The 14,580-nt window shown below is 40.7% G+C and overlaps 1 protein-coding gene across 1 annotated transcript in view; it reads right to left on the reverse strand.

The window, feature by feature from the left end:
* Positions 1-14,580, reverse strand: part of LOC126201124 (transcription elongation regulator 1) — a 266,120-nt gene that overhangs the window by 30,843 nt on the left and 220,697 nt on the right. Inside the window, exon 15 of the mRNA XM_049936763.1 lies at positions 6,167-6,379. Within this exon, the coding sequence (XP_049792720.1) occupies positions 6,167-6,379 (213 nt within the window). The remainder of the gene's footprint in view (positions 1-6,166; positions 6,380-14,580) is intronic.

Genomic DNA, 14,580 nt, shown 5'->3' on the forward strand with positions numbered 1-14,580 from the left:
TCTGGCCACGTGGCAGCTGCCTTACCCCTTTCCAACAGGTACGAGGTGCTTCCTAGTGGTGATGACATCGTTTCCGAGCCACCACAGGATGCCTCGCCTGTTGGGCCAGTGGCCGATTCTCCGGCAAGGTCCCAACAGTCACAGAGGGCGGGCCTATTAGTTATAGGGAGCTCCAACGTTAGGCAGGTTATGGAGCCCCTCAGGAAAATAGCGGGTAGGTCGGGGAAGAATGCCAGTGTGCACTCGGTGTGCTTGCCGGGGGGTCTCGTCCGTAATGTGGAGGAGGCCCTTCCGGCAGCTATTGAACGCACTGGGTGTGACCGGCTGCAGATAGTAGCACATGTCAGAACGAATGACGCCTGCCGCTTGGGTTCTGAGGCCATCCTTGGTTCCTTCCGGCGGCTGGCTGATTTGGTGAAGACAACCAGCATCGCACGCGGAGTGCAAGCTGAGCTTAATATCTGCAGCATAGTGCCCAGAGTCGATCGTGGTCCTCTGGTTTGGAGCCGTGTGGAGGGTCTAAACCAGAGGCTCAGACGACTCTGCAACTATAATGGTTGCAAATTCATCGACCTCCGTTATTGGGTGGAGAACTGTAGGGCCCCCCTAGACAGGTCAGGCGTGCACTACACACCGGAAGCAGCTACTAGGGTAGCAGAGTACGTGTGGCGTGCACACGGGGGTTTTTTAGGTTAGAGGGACCCCCCCTTGGGCGAAACGATAAAATACCTGACGGCTTACCAGAGAGAACATCAGCATCGTTGATAAAGAACGTCCGTCCTCAGAGACCAAAAACAGGAAAAGTTAACGTAATATTGGTAAACTGCAGGAGTATCCAGGGCAAGGTTCCTGAATTAGTATCGCTTATTGAAGGAAATAGTGCGCATATAGTATTAGGAACGGAAAGTTGGTTAAAACCGGAAGTGAACAGTAACGAAATCCTAGACACAGAATGGAATATATACCGCAAGGATAGGATAAACGCCAATGGTGGAGGAGTATTTATAGCAGTAAAGAATTCAATAATATCCAGTGAAGTTATTAGCGAATGCGAATGTGAAATAATCTGGGTTAAGTTAAGTATCAAAGGTGGGTCAGATATGATAGTCGGATGCTTCTATAGACCACCTGCATCAGCAACCGTAGTAGTTGAGCGCCTCATAGAGAACCTGCAGAACGTCGTGAAGAAGTTTCGTGATCATACTATTGTAATAGGGGGAGACTTCAATCTACCAGGTATAGAATGGGATAGTCACACAATCAGAACTGGAGCCAGGGACAGAGACTCTTGTGACATTATCCTGACTGCCTTATCCGAGAATTACTTCGAGCAGATAGTTAGAGAACCAACTCGTGAAGCTAACGTTTTAGACCTCATAGCAACAAACAGACCGGAACTTTTCGACTCCGTGAATGTAGAAGAGTGTATCAGTGATCATAAGTCAGTGGTTGCATCAATGACTACAAGTGTAATAAGAAATGCCAAGAAAGGAAGGAAAATATATTTGCTTAACAAGAGTGATAGGGCACAAATCGCAGAATATCTGAGTGACCACCATCAAACGTTCATTTCTGAGGAAGAGGATGTGGAACAAAAATGGAAAAAATTCAGAAACATCGTCCAGTACGCCTTAGATAAGTTCGTACCGACTAAGGTCCAAAGCGAGGGGAAAGATCCACCGTGGTATAACAATCATGTACGAAAGGTACTACGGAAACAAAGAAAGCTTCATCATAGGTTTAAGAGTAGTCGAATCATAGCTGATAAGGAAAAGCTGAACGAAGCGAAAAAGAGCGTAAAGAGAGCAATGAGAGAAGCATTCAACGAATTCGAACATAAAACATTGGCAAACAATCTAAACAAGAACCCTAAAAAGTTTTGGTCATATGTAAAATCGGTAAGCGGATCTAAATCCCCTATTCAGTCACTCGTTGACCACGATGGCACCGAAACAGAGGACGACCGAAGAAAGGCAGAAATACTGAATTCAGTGTTCCGAAACTGTTTCACTGCGGAAAATCGTAACACGGTCCCTGACTTCAGCCGTCGCACGGACGCCAAAATGGAAAATATTGAAATAAACGATATCGGAATTGAAAAACAACTGCTATCACTTAGTAGCGGAAAAGCATCCGGACCAGACGAGATACCCGTAAGATTCTACAGTGATTATGCTAAAGAACTTGCCCCCTTTCTATCAGCAATTTATCGTAGATCTCTGGAAGAACGTAAAGTACCTAGCGACTGGAAGAAAGCGCAGGTCGTTCCCATTTTCAAGAAGGGTCATAAATCAGATGCGAATAATTATAGGCCTATTTCGCTTACGTCAATCTGTTGTAGAATAATGGAACATGTTTTATGTTCTCGTATTATGACGTTCTTAGATAATACAAATCTCCTTCATCATAACCAACATGGATTCCGCAAACAGAGATCATGTGAAACTCAGCTCGCCCTATTTGTCCAAGAAATTCACAGTGCCGTAGACACTGGCGAGCAGATTGATGCCGTATTCCTGGACTTCAGGAAGGCATTTGATACGGTTCCGCACTTACGTTTAGTGAAAAAAATACGAGCTTACGGAATATCGGACCAGGTTTGTGATTGGATTCAGGATTTCCTAGAAGAAAGAACACAACATGTCATTGTTAACGGTTCAAAATCTGCAGATGTAGAGGTAATTTCGGGAGTACCGCAAGGAAGCGTGATAGGACCTTTATTGTTTACAATATACATAAATGACTTAGTTGACAAAATCGGTAGCTCCGTGAGGCTATTTGCAGATGACACGGTTGTCTACAAGAAAGTAGCAACATCAGAAGACTCGTACGTACTCCAGGAAGACCTGCAGAGGATTAATGAATGGTGCGACAGCTGGCAGCTTTCCCTAAACGTAGATAAATGTAATATAATGCGCATACATAGGGGCAGAAATCCATTCCAGTACGATTATGCCATAGGTGGTAAATCATTGGAAGCGGTAACGACCGTAAAATACTTAGGAGTTACTATCCGGAGCGATCTGAAGTGGAATGATCACATAAAACAAATAGTGGGAAAAGCAGGCGCCAGGTTGAGATTCATAGGAAGAATTCTAAGAAAATGTGACTCATCGACGAAAGAAGTAGCTTACAAAACGCTTGTTCGTCCGATTCTTGAGTATTGCTCATCAGTATGGGACCCTTACCAGGTTGGATTAATAGAAGAGATAGACATGATCCAGCGAAAAGCAGCGCGATTCGTCATGGGGACATTTAGTCAGCGCGAGAGCGTTACGGAGATGCTGAACAAGCTCCAGTGGCGGACACTTCAAGAAAGGCGTTACGCAATACGGAGAGATTTATTATCGAAATTACGAGAGAGCACATTCCGGGAAGAGATGGGCAACATATTACTACCGCCCACATATATCTCGCGTAATGATCACAACGAAAAGATCCGAGAAATTAGAGCAAATACGGAGACTTACAAGCAGTCGTTCTTCCCACGCACAATTCGTGAATGGAACAGGGAAGGGGGGATCAGATAGTGGTACAATAAGTACCCTCCGCCACACACCGTAAGGTGGCTCGCGGAGTATAGATGTAGATGTAGATGTAAAGGAAACAAAAGAAAAATTTGGAGTAGGGATTAAAACAAACAGAGAAGAAATGAGGTTTGCCGATGACATTGTAATTCTGTCAGAGACAGGAAAGGACCTGGAAAAGCAGTTGAGCAGGTTGGACAGTGTCTTGAAAGGAGGATATAAGATGAACAACAACAAAAGCAATGGCAAGGAAAGCATTTCTGAAGAAGAGAAATTTGTTAACAGTGAGTTTAGATTTAAGTGTCAGGAACTCTTTTCTGGAAGTATTTGTATGGAATGTAGCCATGTAGGGAAGTGAAACATGGACGACAAATAGTTTAGACAAAAAGAGAATAGAAGCTTTTGAAATGTGGTGCTACAGAAAAATGTTGAAGATTAGATGGGAAGATCACACAACCAATGAGGAGGTACTGAACAGAATTGGGGAAAAGAGTAATTTGTGGCACAACTTGACTAGAAGAAGAGATCGGTTGGCAGGACATGTCCTGAGGCATCAAGGGATCACCAATTTATACTGGAGGGCAGTGTGGAGGGTAAAAATTCTAGAGGGAATCAAGAGATTATTAATACACTAAGCAGATTCAGAAGGATGTAGTTGCAGTAGTTACTTGGAGATGGCAAAGCTTGCACAGGATAGAGTAGCATGGAGTGTTGCATCAAACCTGTCTCTGGACTGAAGACCACCACCACCACCACCACCACCACCACCACCACCACCAACAACAACAACAGTTCAGACAAGAAGGGGATAAAATGTTCTGATATGTAGTGTTATGGAAGAGTGTTGAAGGCTAGATGGGCAGATTAAGTAACTAATGAGGAGGTATGAAATGAAATAGGAAAGAAAAAGAAACTTATGGTACATTTGCCAAGAGAAGGGATAGGTTGATAAAACATATTTTGAAGCATGAACAAATAGTCATGTATCTGCTTACTGCAGTTGAGCTTTGGCTTCACCCAACAACTTTTACTCCCCACACTTTCCTCCACTTTCTGTGCCTGCACAGAGGCAAAGGCGCACTCCACCCCCCTTAGCATAAGGCGGCACCCCCCCCCCCCCCCCACACACACACACACTCACACTTAGAGAGAGAGAGAGAGAGAGAGAGAGAGAGAGAGAGAGAGAGAGAGAATATGACAAGGAAAAGTGGTTGGAATACAAATAATGCACCAGTAACCAAACACCATACTGCTGAAGTGTTGTGTTGGTGAAATGCACATGAACAAGATTGGACATGTACATGAGATTTCAAAAAATATGTCATCATAGTCTTTAACTGCTGCCAGCTGCCTTTTCTAACGTAAGACCAGTTTTTCTCTTCACTAAACATCAACTTTTCCAATCCACAATACTGCTAACAATCACTATGCATGTTTATGTTAGAACACTATCCATTCCTTCAAAGTTTGGATGACAACTTCCAGCACCATTTGCGCCCCAGAAGTGCCTCCAAATTGAAACAAGTGTGCTATATTAAATACAGCATGCTGTTACAAATGAGCGAAAAGAATGACATTGGACAACAGAAAGGAGGAGGGCACTAAACCAACAACAACCAAATATAAGAATAACTAACATATGAGAAGCTAATGGGCTTGCGAGTATGACTCTCCTGACAGTGGTAAATTTACTGTTAACTACCACATTATTTCGTAATAAAATGAAGAGGTGCACAAGATTTGTTGAAAAAACTACACGTCCTCCTCCTCCTCAAAAACTGATATCTGCTGTCTTTGATGTCAACAGGTGCACATTACCAGTCATTGCATTTTGTGCCACACAGTACTATTCAATATGAATACCAAGAATATTTCCAAATATTCAAAATTATCCAGTTAAGACTTACAGTATTTCTCACAATTTTCTCAATGATTGCTGTGAAGAAATAACATAAAATGTGAGAGAAAAAACAACCAAACAAATAAATGCATCATTTTCATGTACCACTCACTGCAGTGAAAAAAAAAAAATTAACTGATGTTACCAAATTTACTTTCTAAGGTCTGCAAGGGGAACCACAACTGCGTTTTACCTACTTGCTTGTTTAAAAGCCATTGACAACACAAATGTGAAACTAAACATGAATTCATCACAGCTCTCTCCCATTTAAGAAGAACAGCTAATACATTAATGTTTAACTGTTGAAGTGGTTACAAGGGATTCTAGAGATGAATCACTAATCAGTCACTAATCAGTATAACGCTCATGGCATTCTTACAATGCTCCACATTAGATGAACTCCAGAAATATCTCAAAGCTCAAAACAAGATATGACATCAACCAAAAGTCACTAAAAGAACAGCTGTAACACATGTTTATGTTAAAAGGGAAGACTTAAGTGGAGCATTTTATTAATGTGTGTCTGTCCTTTAAATATGATTAATAATACACTGTCACAAATTGTATCAAGATACGTTTCTAATATATGACAATTTGCTAAAAGCAGAGACAAATACCAAAAATAAATCTTACTTATTGATCTAAAGGAATATTTCCACGACATGGAAATAATAGACACGATATGATCAAAATTCATTGTGCTGCTACATTACTACAAAGGGTAAATAATGTTACTCACAAGATCTGCCAAAAGAGCATTGAAATGTTGTACAGCTTCATCTCTCTTATGCTGCTCACGTTCCTTGTCACGATCTCTGAGATGTGTCGCTAATGTCCGCTGAACTTCTTTTTCACGTTCACGAAGACTTGCCTCAGCTCTAGCTTGCCTTTCTTTCTCCCTCGCTTCTTTTTCACGCTCCTCCTCTGATGTTGCTGCTGCTGCACCATCCTCCTACCAATATATAAGAGTTAACATAATGGCAATTACATGAGTTACTAGAAAACTGGACAACAGGAAGGAATAAGGTAATATGATCTCTAGGATTTTGAATATAAATCAGAATTGAAATGCAAGGTTTCCTGTACCAGACACTGCAAGACTGTGGTCTAACACTGAAGTTTTTCTCCATTCACTGTGAAGAACCTATGCTTTAATTTCTGAACACTTGAGTTTTTTTCCTCACTTTGATATTTGCTGCTTGCTACCAGGGCATGGTTTTGAGTGTTTTGAATGTCTGTTCCAACTGTTACCTCAACCAATTGGGTAGAGAACTACCAGTGACAGCAACATTTTAGATTTCTTAAATTACAGGCCTGAAGTTTAATTAACACAGAAGCAGCAATCAATGAACATTATACTATAATTATACCCATTACAAAAAATGCTAAACGAAACATTAAGAAAGGTATGAAATATTACTGTGTAGTAAGTGTGTGAAGAAACATCTTCCACATCCTCAAATTCTCATTTCTGGTGATGAAGAAATGGAGTATCAGTGCATAAAATTTGTGAGTACTGCAAAACACAAGATGTATGAAACAAAATTTTGAGAGTTGGGAAACACCCAATGTGGTTCAACAGCCACATTAGAAATTTGTTACAAAAGCAAAGAGAGCTTCAGAAGAGCAAAGCAAGAAGTGATATGCATCAAAATCACCCATAAAGTTGCTCTAGACAGAGGTGACAAAAGTAGTGGAATACCTCCCGACATCATATTGGGAGCACCGTTTGCTCAGCGTAGTGCAGCAACTTGATATGGCTTGGAATAAACATGTTGCTGGAAGTCCCCTGCAGAAATATGTAGCCTTGCTGCCTCTACATCTGTCCCTAATTGTGGAAGTGTTGGCAGTGCAGGATTTTGTGCATAAACTTACCCCTCTATTACGTCCTATAAATGTTCGACTGGATTCATTTTGGGCGATCTGGGTGGCCAAATCATTTGTTGGAACTGTCCGAAATGTTCTTCAAACCAACTGCAAACAATTGTGGCTAAGTGATGCAGTGCATTGTCTTTCAAAAAATTCCATCATTGTTTGGGAACATGAAATCCATGAATGGCTACAAATAGTCTCCATGTAGCTCAACATAATCATTTCCAATCAAATGATTGGTTCAGATGGACCAGAGAATCCAGTCTATTCCGTGTGAACACAGCCCACACTATTGTGAAGCCACCACGAACTTGCACAGCGCCTGATTGACAACTCTCGTCCATGGCCTCATGGGGTCTGCACCACACTTGGACCCCACCATCATCTCTTACCGACTGAAATTGGGACTCGTGATCAGGCCACAGTTTTTCAGTCGTCTAGGGTCCAGACACTCTCACAGCAATTGCTTGTTGTCATTAACACCAAGTTTCACTGTGCTGCCTTAATGGATATGTTCGTGTACGCTCACACCGATTTCAGTCATGATCTCAAGCAGTGTTGCTTGTCTGTTAGCACTGACAACTCTACGCAAATGATGATACTCTCAGCTGTTAAGTCAAGGCCATCGGCCACTGCGCTGTCTGTAGTGAGAGGTAATACCTGAAATTTGGTATTCTTGACACACACTCGACACTGTGAATCTCAGCATACTGAATTCCCTAACAATTTCTGAAATGGAATGGTCCATGCATCTAGCTCCCTCTGCCATTCCACATTCAAAGTCTTGTTAATTCCCATCATGCACCCATAATGACATCAGAAACCTTTTCACATGAATCACCTAAGTAAAAATGACAGCTCTGCCAATGCACTGTCCTTTTATACCTTGGGTACACGACATTAGTGCCATCTGTATGTTAGCGTATCGCTATCCCATGACTTTCGTCACCTCACCTCAGTATGTAATCATATTGCTTCCGAAATGGAGGATGACAAACGAAAGACTGAATTCAGTTTTAGAAAGCTGTTCCACTTGGGAACATTATACTCCCAATATCAATTGCCTCACTAATGGTAAACAGTATATATTGAAATAATTGATCACAAAATAGAAAAGCTTGTAAAATCACATAACTGGGGAAGGCCCGAGGACCTGATGGATACCTATCCAATTCTAGAGAGCGATTTTGCTATTTGGGGGCAAACTGCACAAAACAGACTGGGATGTCTATTGATTCATTGCAGGGGGTACAGACAGACAGTCTTTAATATCGTCTCCAAAAACTGTCTTGAGCAGCTAGTCACAGTCCAATGCAAAGAAAATATTTCAGGCCTTGTAGCTATAAACAGGTTGGACCTTATGGATGGTGCCAGTATAGAGACAGGAGTTGTGATCATGATATTACAGCGACTACAAAGTTTAAATAGATGGTAAATTGTGTTTTAGAGAAGTATGTGCTGGAGTACATGGATTAAGGGTGGAAAAGACCCTCTGTGGTTTAACAATAAAAGTTGGAAAATGTTGTTGCACTCTTGGTTCAAAAGAGAATGAGCAAATGATGACAGGGAAAGGTTAGTAGAAATCTGTCTCTCTGTAAATGACCTACACACAAAGCATACAACTACCACCATCATATCTTAACAAAAGATCTGGCAGAGAACACAAGAAAATTCTGGTTCTGTGTAAAACCACTAAGCATGTCTAGGGCTTCCATCCATTTACTCGTTGACATATCTGGTATGGTAGTAGAAGGTATCCAAGGGAAAGCCAGAGCTTTAAATCTCATATTTAAGAAATCATTCATATACAGAAGAATCATACAAACATGCTTTCATTTGACCACTGCACAGACCCATGCATGGACAACATAGTAATAAGCATTCTTGGTTTACAAAAACAATAAAGAATTAGCAACACAAGTCAACAGGTCCATATGGAATCCCACTTCGGATTTACTCTATGGCACTGGCCCTTATTTAGTTTGCATTTACCATAAATCTCTTGCCCAGCACAAAATCCAAAGTGACTAGGAAAAAGTGCCTGCGACACCTGGATATGAGAATGGTAAAAGAACAGAGCCACAAAATTACAGAACAATATCCTTAACACTGGTTTGCTGCAGAATTCTGGAACATATTCCGACATCGACTGTAATAAATTCCCCAGAGACTGCAAATCCTCTGCCAGTTTCAGAAAGCATTGCTCGTGCGATACTCAGATTGCCCTTTTCTCACATGATATATAGTTAATTGTGAATGATGGGCAACAAGCAGATTCCATAGTTCTATATTTCTGAAAAGAATTTGACACAGTGGCACAGTGCAGACTGTTAGCGAAGATACCAGCTTATGGTATAGGTTCCCAGATATGTGAGTAGTTCTAAGACTTCGTAAGTAATAGAGCCCAGTACATTTTCCTTGAAGGTGAGTGTTCATCAGAGGCAAGGGTATCGTCAAGAATGTCCTGAAACTGTGATAGGACCACTATTATTTTCTGTATACATAAATGATCTGTCAGACATTTTGGGCAGCACTCTACAGTTGTTTGCTGATGATGCTGTGGTGTATGGGAAGATGTAATTGTTGAGTGACTGCAGGAGAATAGAAGATCACTTAGAAAAAATTTCTAGTTGGTTTGATGAACAGCACCTAGTTCTAAAGGTAGAAAAACATCAGTTAATGCAAATGAGTACGGAAAACAAACCCATAATGTTCAAATACAGCAGTAGTAGTGTCCAGCCTGACAGTCAATTGTTTAAATATATGGGCATAACATTGCAATTTTGCTAATGTTGACTGGAATAGTCTCTTCCAAATTCTGAAGATGTCAGAGATAAAATGCAGGAAGAGAAAGGCTATTTACAATTTGTAGAGACACCAGATGGCAATTAACAAGAGTCAAGAGGCATAAATGGGAAGCAATGGTTGAGAAGGGAGTGAGACAGGGTTGCAGCCTATTGCCAATGTTATTCAATCTGTATATTGAGCAAGCAATAAAAGAAGCAAAATAATAATTCGGAGTAGGAATTGAAATCCACAGAGAAGAAATTAAAACTTTGTGGTTTGTCAATGACACTGTAATTCTATCAGAGACAGCAAAGAACCTGGAAGAGCAGTTGAATGGAATGGACAGTGTCTTGAAAGGAGGATATAAGACGAACATCAACAAAAGCAAAATGAGGACAATGGAATGTATTCTAACTTAATCAGGTGATGCTGAGGAAATCAGAAAGTAGGAGATGAGTTTTGCTATATGGGCAGCAAAATAACTGATTAAGGTCGAAGTAGGGAGAATATAAAATGTTGACCGGCAATGGCAAGAAAAGAGTTTCTGAAGAAGAGAAATTCGTTAACATCAAGTATAGATTTAAGTGTCAGGAAGTCTCTTCTCAAAGTATTTGTATGGAGTGTTGCCATGTATGGACGTGAAACATGAATGATAAATAGTTTAGACAAGAAGAGAATAGAAGCTTTCAAAATGTGGTGCTACAGAAGAATGATGAAGATTAGACGCGTAGATCACGTAAATAATGAGGAGGTACTGAATAGAATAGGGGAGAAGAGGAATTTGTGGCACAACTTATCTAGAAGAAGGGATCGGTTGGTAGGACGAGGCATCAAGGGATCACCAATTTAGTTTTGGAGGGCAGTGCAGAGGGTAAGAATTGTAGAGGGAGACCTAGAGATGAATACACTAATTAGATTCAGAAGGATGTAGGGTGCAGTAGTCACTAGGAAATGAAGAAGCTTGCACAGGATAGAGTAGCATGGAGAGCCACATCAAACCAGTCTCTGGACGGAAGACCACACAACAACAACAACAACAACAACAACACAAAGTGGTATGAAATGCAATGAGCACAAGAAAATTATGGTGACCACATATAGGACACTAATGCGACCTGTTCTTGAGTACTGCTTGAGTGTTTGGGATCTGCACCAGATTGGATTAAAGGAAGACATCGAAGAAAGTCGGAGGTGGGCTGCTAGATTTGAGCAATGCAGTAGCATGACGGAGATGCTTCAGGAAACCAAATGGGGATCCCCAGAGGAAAGGCGACATTCTTTTCGAGGTACACTACTGAGAAAATTTAGAAATCACAAGGAGACATACAGCCAGTGTTTTTCCGTTGATCCATTAGCGAGTGGAACAAGAAAGAAAATTATTAGTAGTGGTACAGGGTACCTTCTGCCATGCACTGCACTGGCTTGTAGAGATGTACATGCAGAAATAGCCCCCAAGATGATAAGGAGCAAAAACAGATCATATGGTTGGAAATTGCTTCCATCAGGCACACTCGCTTGAAGGTAGACGTATAAGATGTTTGGAGAAACAGATTACAATGATTAAAAACACACATGAGAATACCAGTATTTTAGAACATCTTTTAGCTCAACACTCAGGAAACCAATGAGCTGGAGCACCATCAGGTAGCAAAAACATTACCTCCCATACCACAAAAGGCACATTTCCAGCAGGGGAGGCAGAGTCACCTGCAGGAAGTGCAGATCTGCTTCACATGTGAGGCACCAAAGCAGAAACACTGGGCCCACGAAGCAGTTGATAAAAATCCCTGCCCATACACTGAGACTGAAATGGTGCTGGTGATTCACTGTTACAACACCACGGTGATTCTCTGTAGCCCATGGGTGGGTGCTGAGAAGGTTGAAGATACTGCCCCTCCTAAATGTTGCATAATCTATGAATAGGATGGAAAACAGAAATCCCAATGCCATGGTCACCTGTGTGAGGGACCAGTGCCAACATTGTTGCTGTGGAGCCGAGTCCATAGGTAACGAGGCCTGCAAGAATTTAGATGTGACAAGAATAGTGGCAACTGTCACGTAGAATGTTCCACAGAGTCATCTTGTCTACCCCAAGCTGGCAGACCACCAGTCTAGTGCAGATACTGTGGTCACTGGGGAAGATCTTTTATCTCTTCCATCAAGTAAGTGCACCTCCCTCTGCACACATTTCCCGCTATATGTCCAGATGATTTTTTTTTTTTTCCTCCTACTTATCCTCTCAGGGATTGTTTCCTGCAGTTTGACCCATTTAGCAAAATCACTTGTAGATATATTAAGCAAAAGGGTTTTCTTTCCTTCAAGCAGCAATTTACTGTATGTCACTGGAGCAACAAAACATCCCAAACAATTTGAAAAATTGTGCAGATCATTTCATATTTCAGATTTCAGTTGAATGGGATATTAATTACATTCAATTTAAATGCAAAACAATTATTTAGTGATTTTCTTGGTAAACATATTCTCTTAGCTTTTAGAGATACAGCCAAATAAAAGAAAAATGACTTCATTTAACAATTACAGTATTTTTGCAATAACCATTCCTAGGCAAGTTATCCATAATAAATCCACAAGAGCTGACGGTGGTCCAACAAACACTATAAATAATAAAATCATGTGATAAAATTGGACAGTGAAGTGACGAGTTTCTACCATCCAATCACTATGAACTTTGTTAGAATTAAGCATAGACACCAATACATGCAGGGCCAACTTAGGCTCAAGTGACATAAGCCACCACTTGACACCTCAGGAAGAGGCACCAGGGATGTGCAAGTTCGTGACCTGTGTGAAGTGTGCATAAAAACTGGTAGCAAAATTAACAGAGGTGAAAGTGTATGAAGTATAAAGTCACTTGTCTGGAAAAATGTTCTCAAATCAGCCCCGAATATATTATGGGGCATGGGGAGTCACTATTTCAGTGGTATTAGAAAATCAAAGATCTTGTTTGGTACTGCTGATTGAAAACAGTAAAGCAGGAACCATAGCCTCCAACCCAAATGGCCACGATTTTGCATGGATTAGCAATCACACTACTATTTAAGAAACAATACTGATTTTCATTTGCCAGTTATTTTAATTACGTTTCTTACCAAACACAGGTAGTTTAAAATTGTTCTAATGTTCTATAAAACACGAAGAGAAAGTAACAATGACTCTACATTAAAACTCATTAGGAAGAAACCCCAATTAATCTATGAATCTCTATGGCCCACCACGTACAACCATCAAAAAAGTCTGGTAAAGTGAAGAGCTAACATCGTATCATCAATGGTGACATCACTGGCTTCACTTGGACCAGTGTATAGCAGGACTATCACAGCCCATCTTTCATCTGAAGTTTTAAGGTGAGTTAATGCATCTGTTAAACATGTCTTCATTTCCTTCACTTTAGTGAAATATCTTCAAATATCCTTTGAAATACATTTAACTACTTTTTTCTTAGTGTTCTAGCTGGAAGTGCTTCTAAAGTGAAGTTTACCTATCAAGCAACTGTTTTTTATCGTTAGAAGTAAATTTTAATTCTCCATTAATGATTAAGAACATAAGTAAATGAAACTTCAAGGAATAGTTAATCGAATTTGTATCAACATTCTCTTCCTCACTGGGAGGCGGAGTGGGGTGGGGGGACACTGGTAACTATGCATTTGCACTCTTTAATCAATTTTAATTCCTCTCTTTTCTTCCAGAATATTTACAAGCTATTGATGCAGTTCTAACTAAATAAATGGCACATGACACACTGAAAAGGTATTACATATCTTAAATAGGAAAACAAATGGAAAACAGAGGACGTGAAATTAGTAATAGGACTGAGCAATGATTAAATTAGATTCAGTTTACATTCCATAGAGCCACAAATGAGATGATACTCAGGTGTGTACAACATGTCAGGAAGTTGTTGTTGCTGTTGTTGTTGGTGGTGGTGGTGGTCTTGGTCTTCAGTCTGAGACTGGTTTGATGCAGCTCTCTAGGCTACTATATCCTGTGCAAGCTTCTTTATCTCCCAGAACCTACTGCAGCCTACATCCTTCTGAATCTAATTAGTGTATTCATCTCTAGGTCTCCCTCTACGATTTTTACCCTCCACGCTGCCCTCCAATACTAAATTGGTGATCCCTTGATGCCTCGTCCTACCAACCGATCCCTTCTTCTAGACAAGTTGTGCCACAAATTCCTCTTCTCCCCTATTCTATTCAGTACCTACTCATTAATTACGTGATCTATCTGTCTAATCTTCATCATTCTTCTGTAGCACTACATTTTGAAAGCTTCTATTCTCTTCTTGTCTAAACTATGTATCATCCATGTTTCACATCCATACATGGCAACACTCCATGCAAATACTATCAGAAATGACTTCCTGACACTTAAATCTATACTTGATGTAAACAAATTTCTCTTCTTCAGAAACACTTTTCTTGCCATTGCCAGTCTACACTTGATATCCTCTCTACTTCGACCATCATCAGTTAT

This window comes from Schistocerca nitens, chromosome 1, assembly GCF_023898315.1.
Source record: "Schistocerca nitens isolate TAMUIC-IGC-003100 chromosome 1, iqSchNite1.1, whole genome shotgun sequence".
Lineage (NCBI taxonomy): Eukaryota > Metazoa > Arthropoda > Insecta > Orthoptera > Acrididae > Schistocerca > Schistocerca nitens.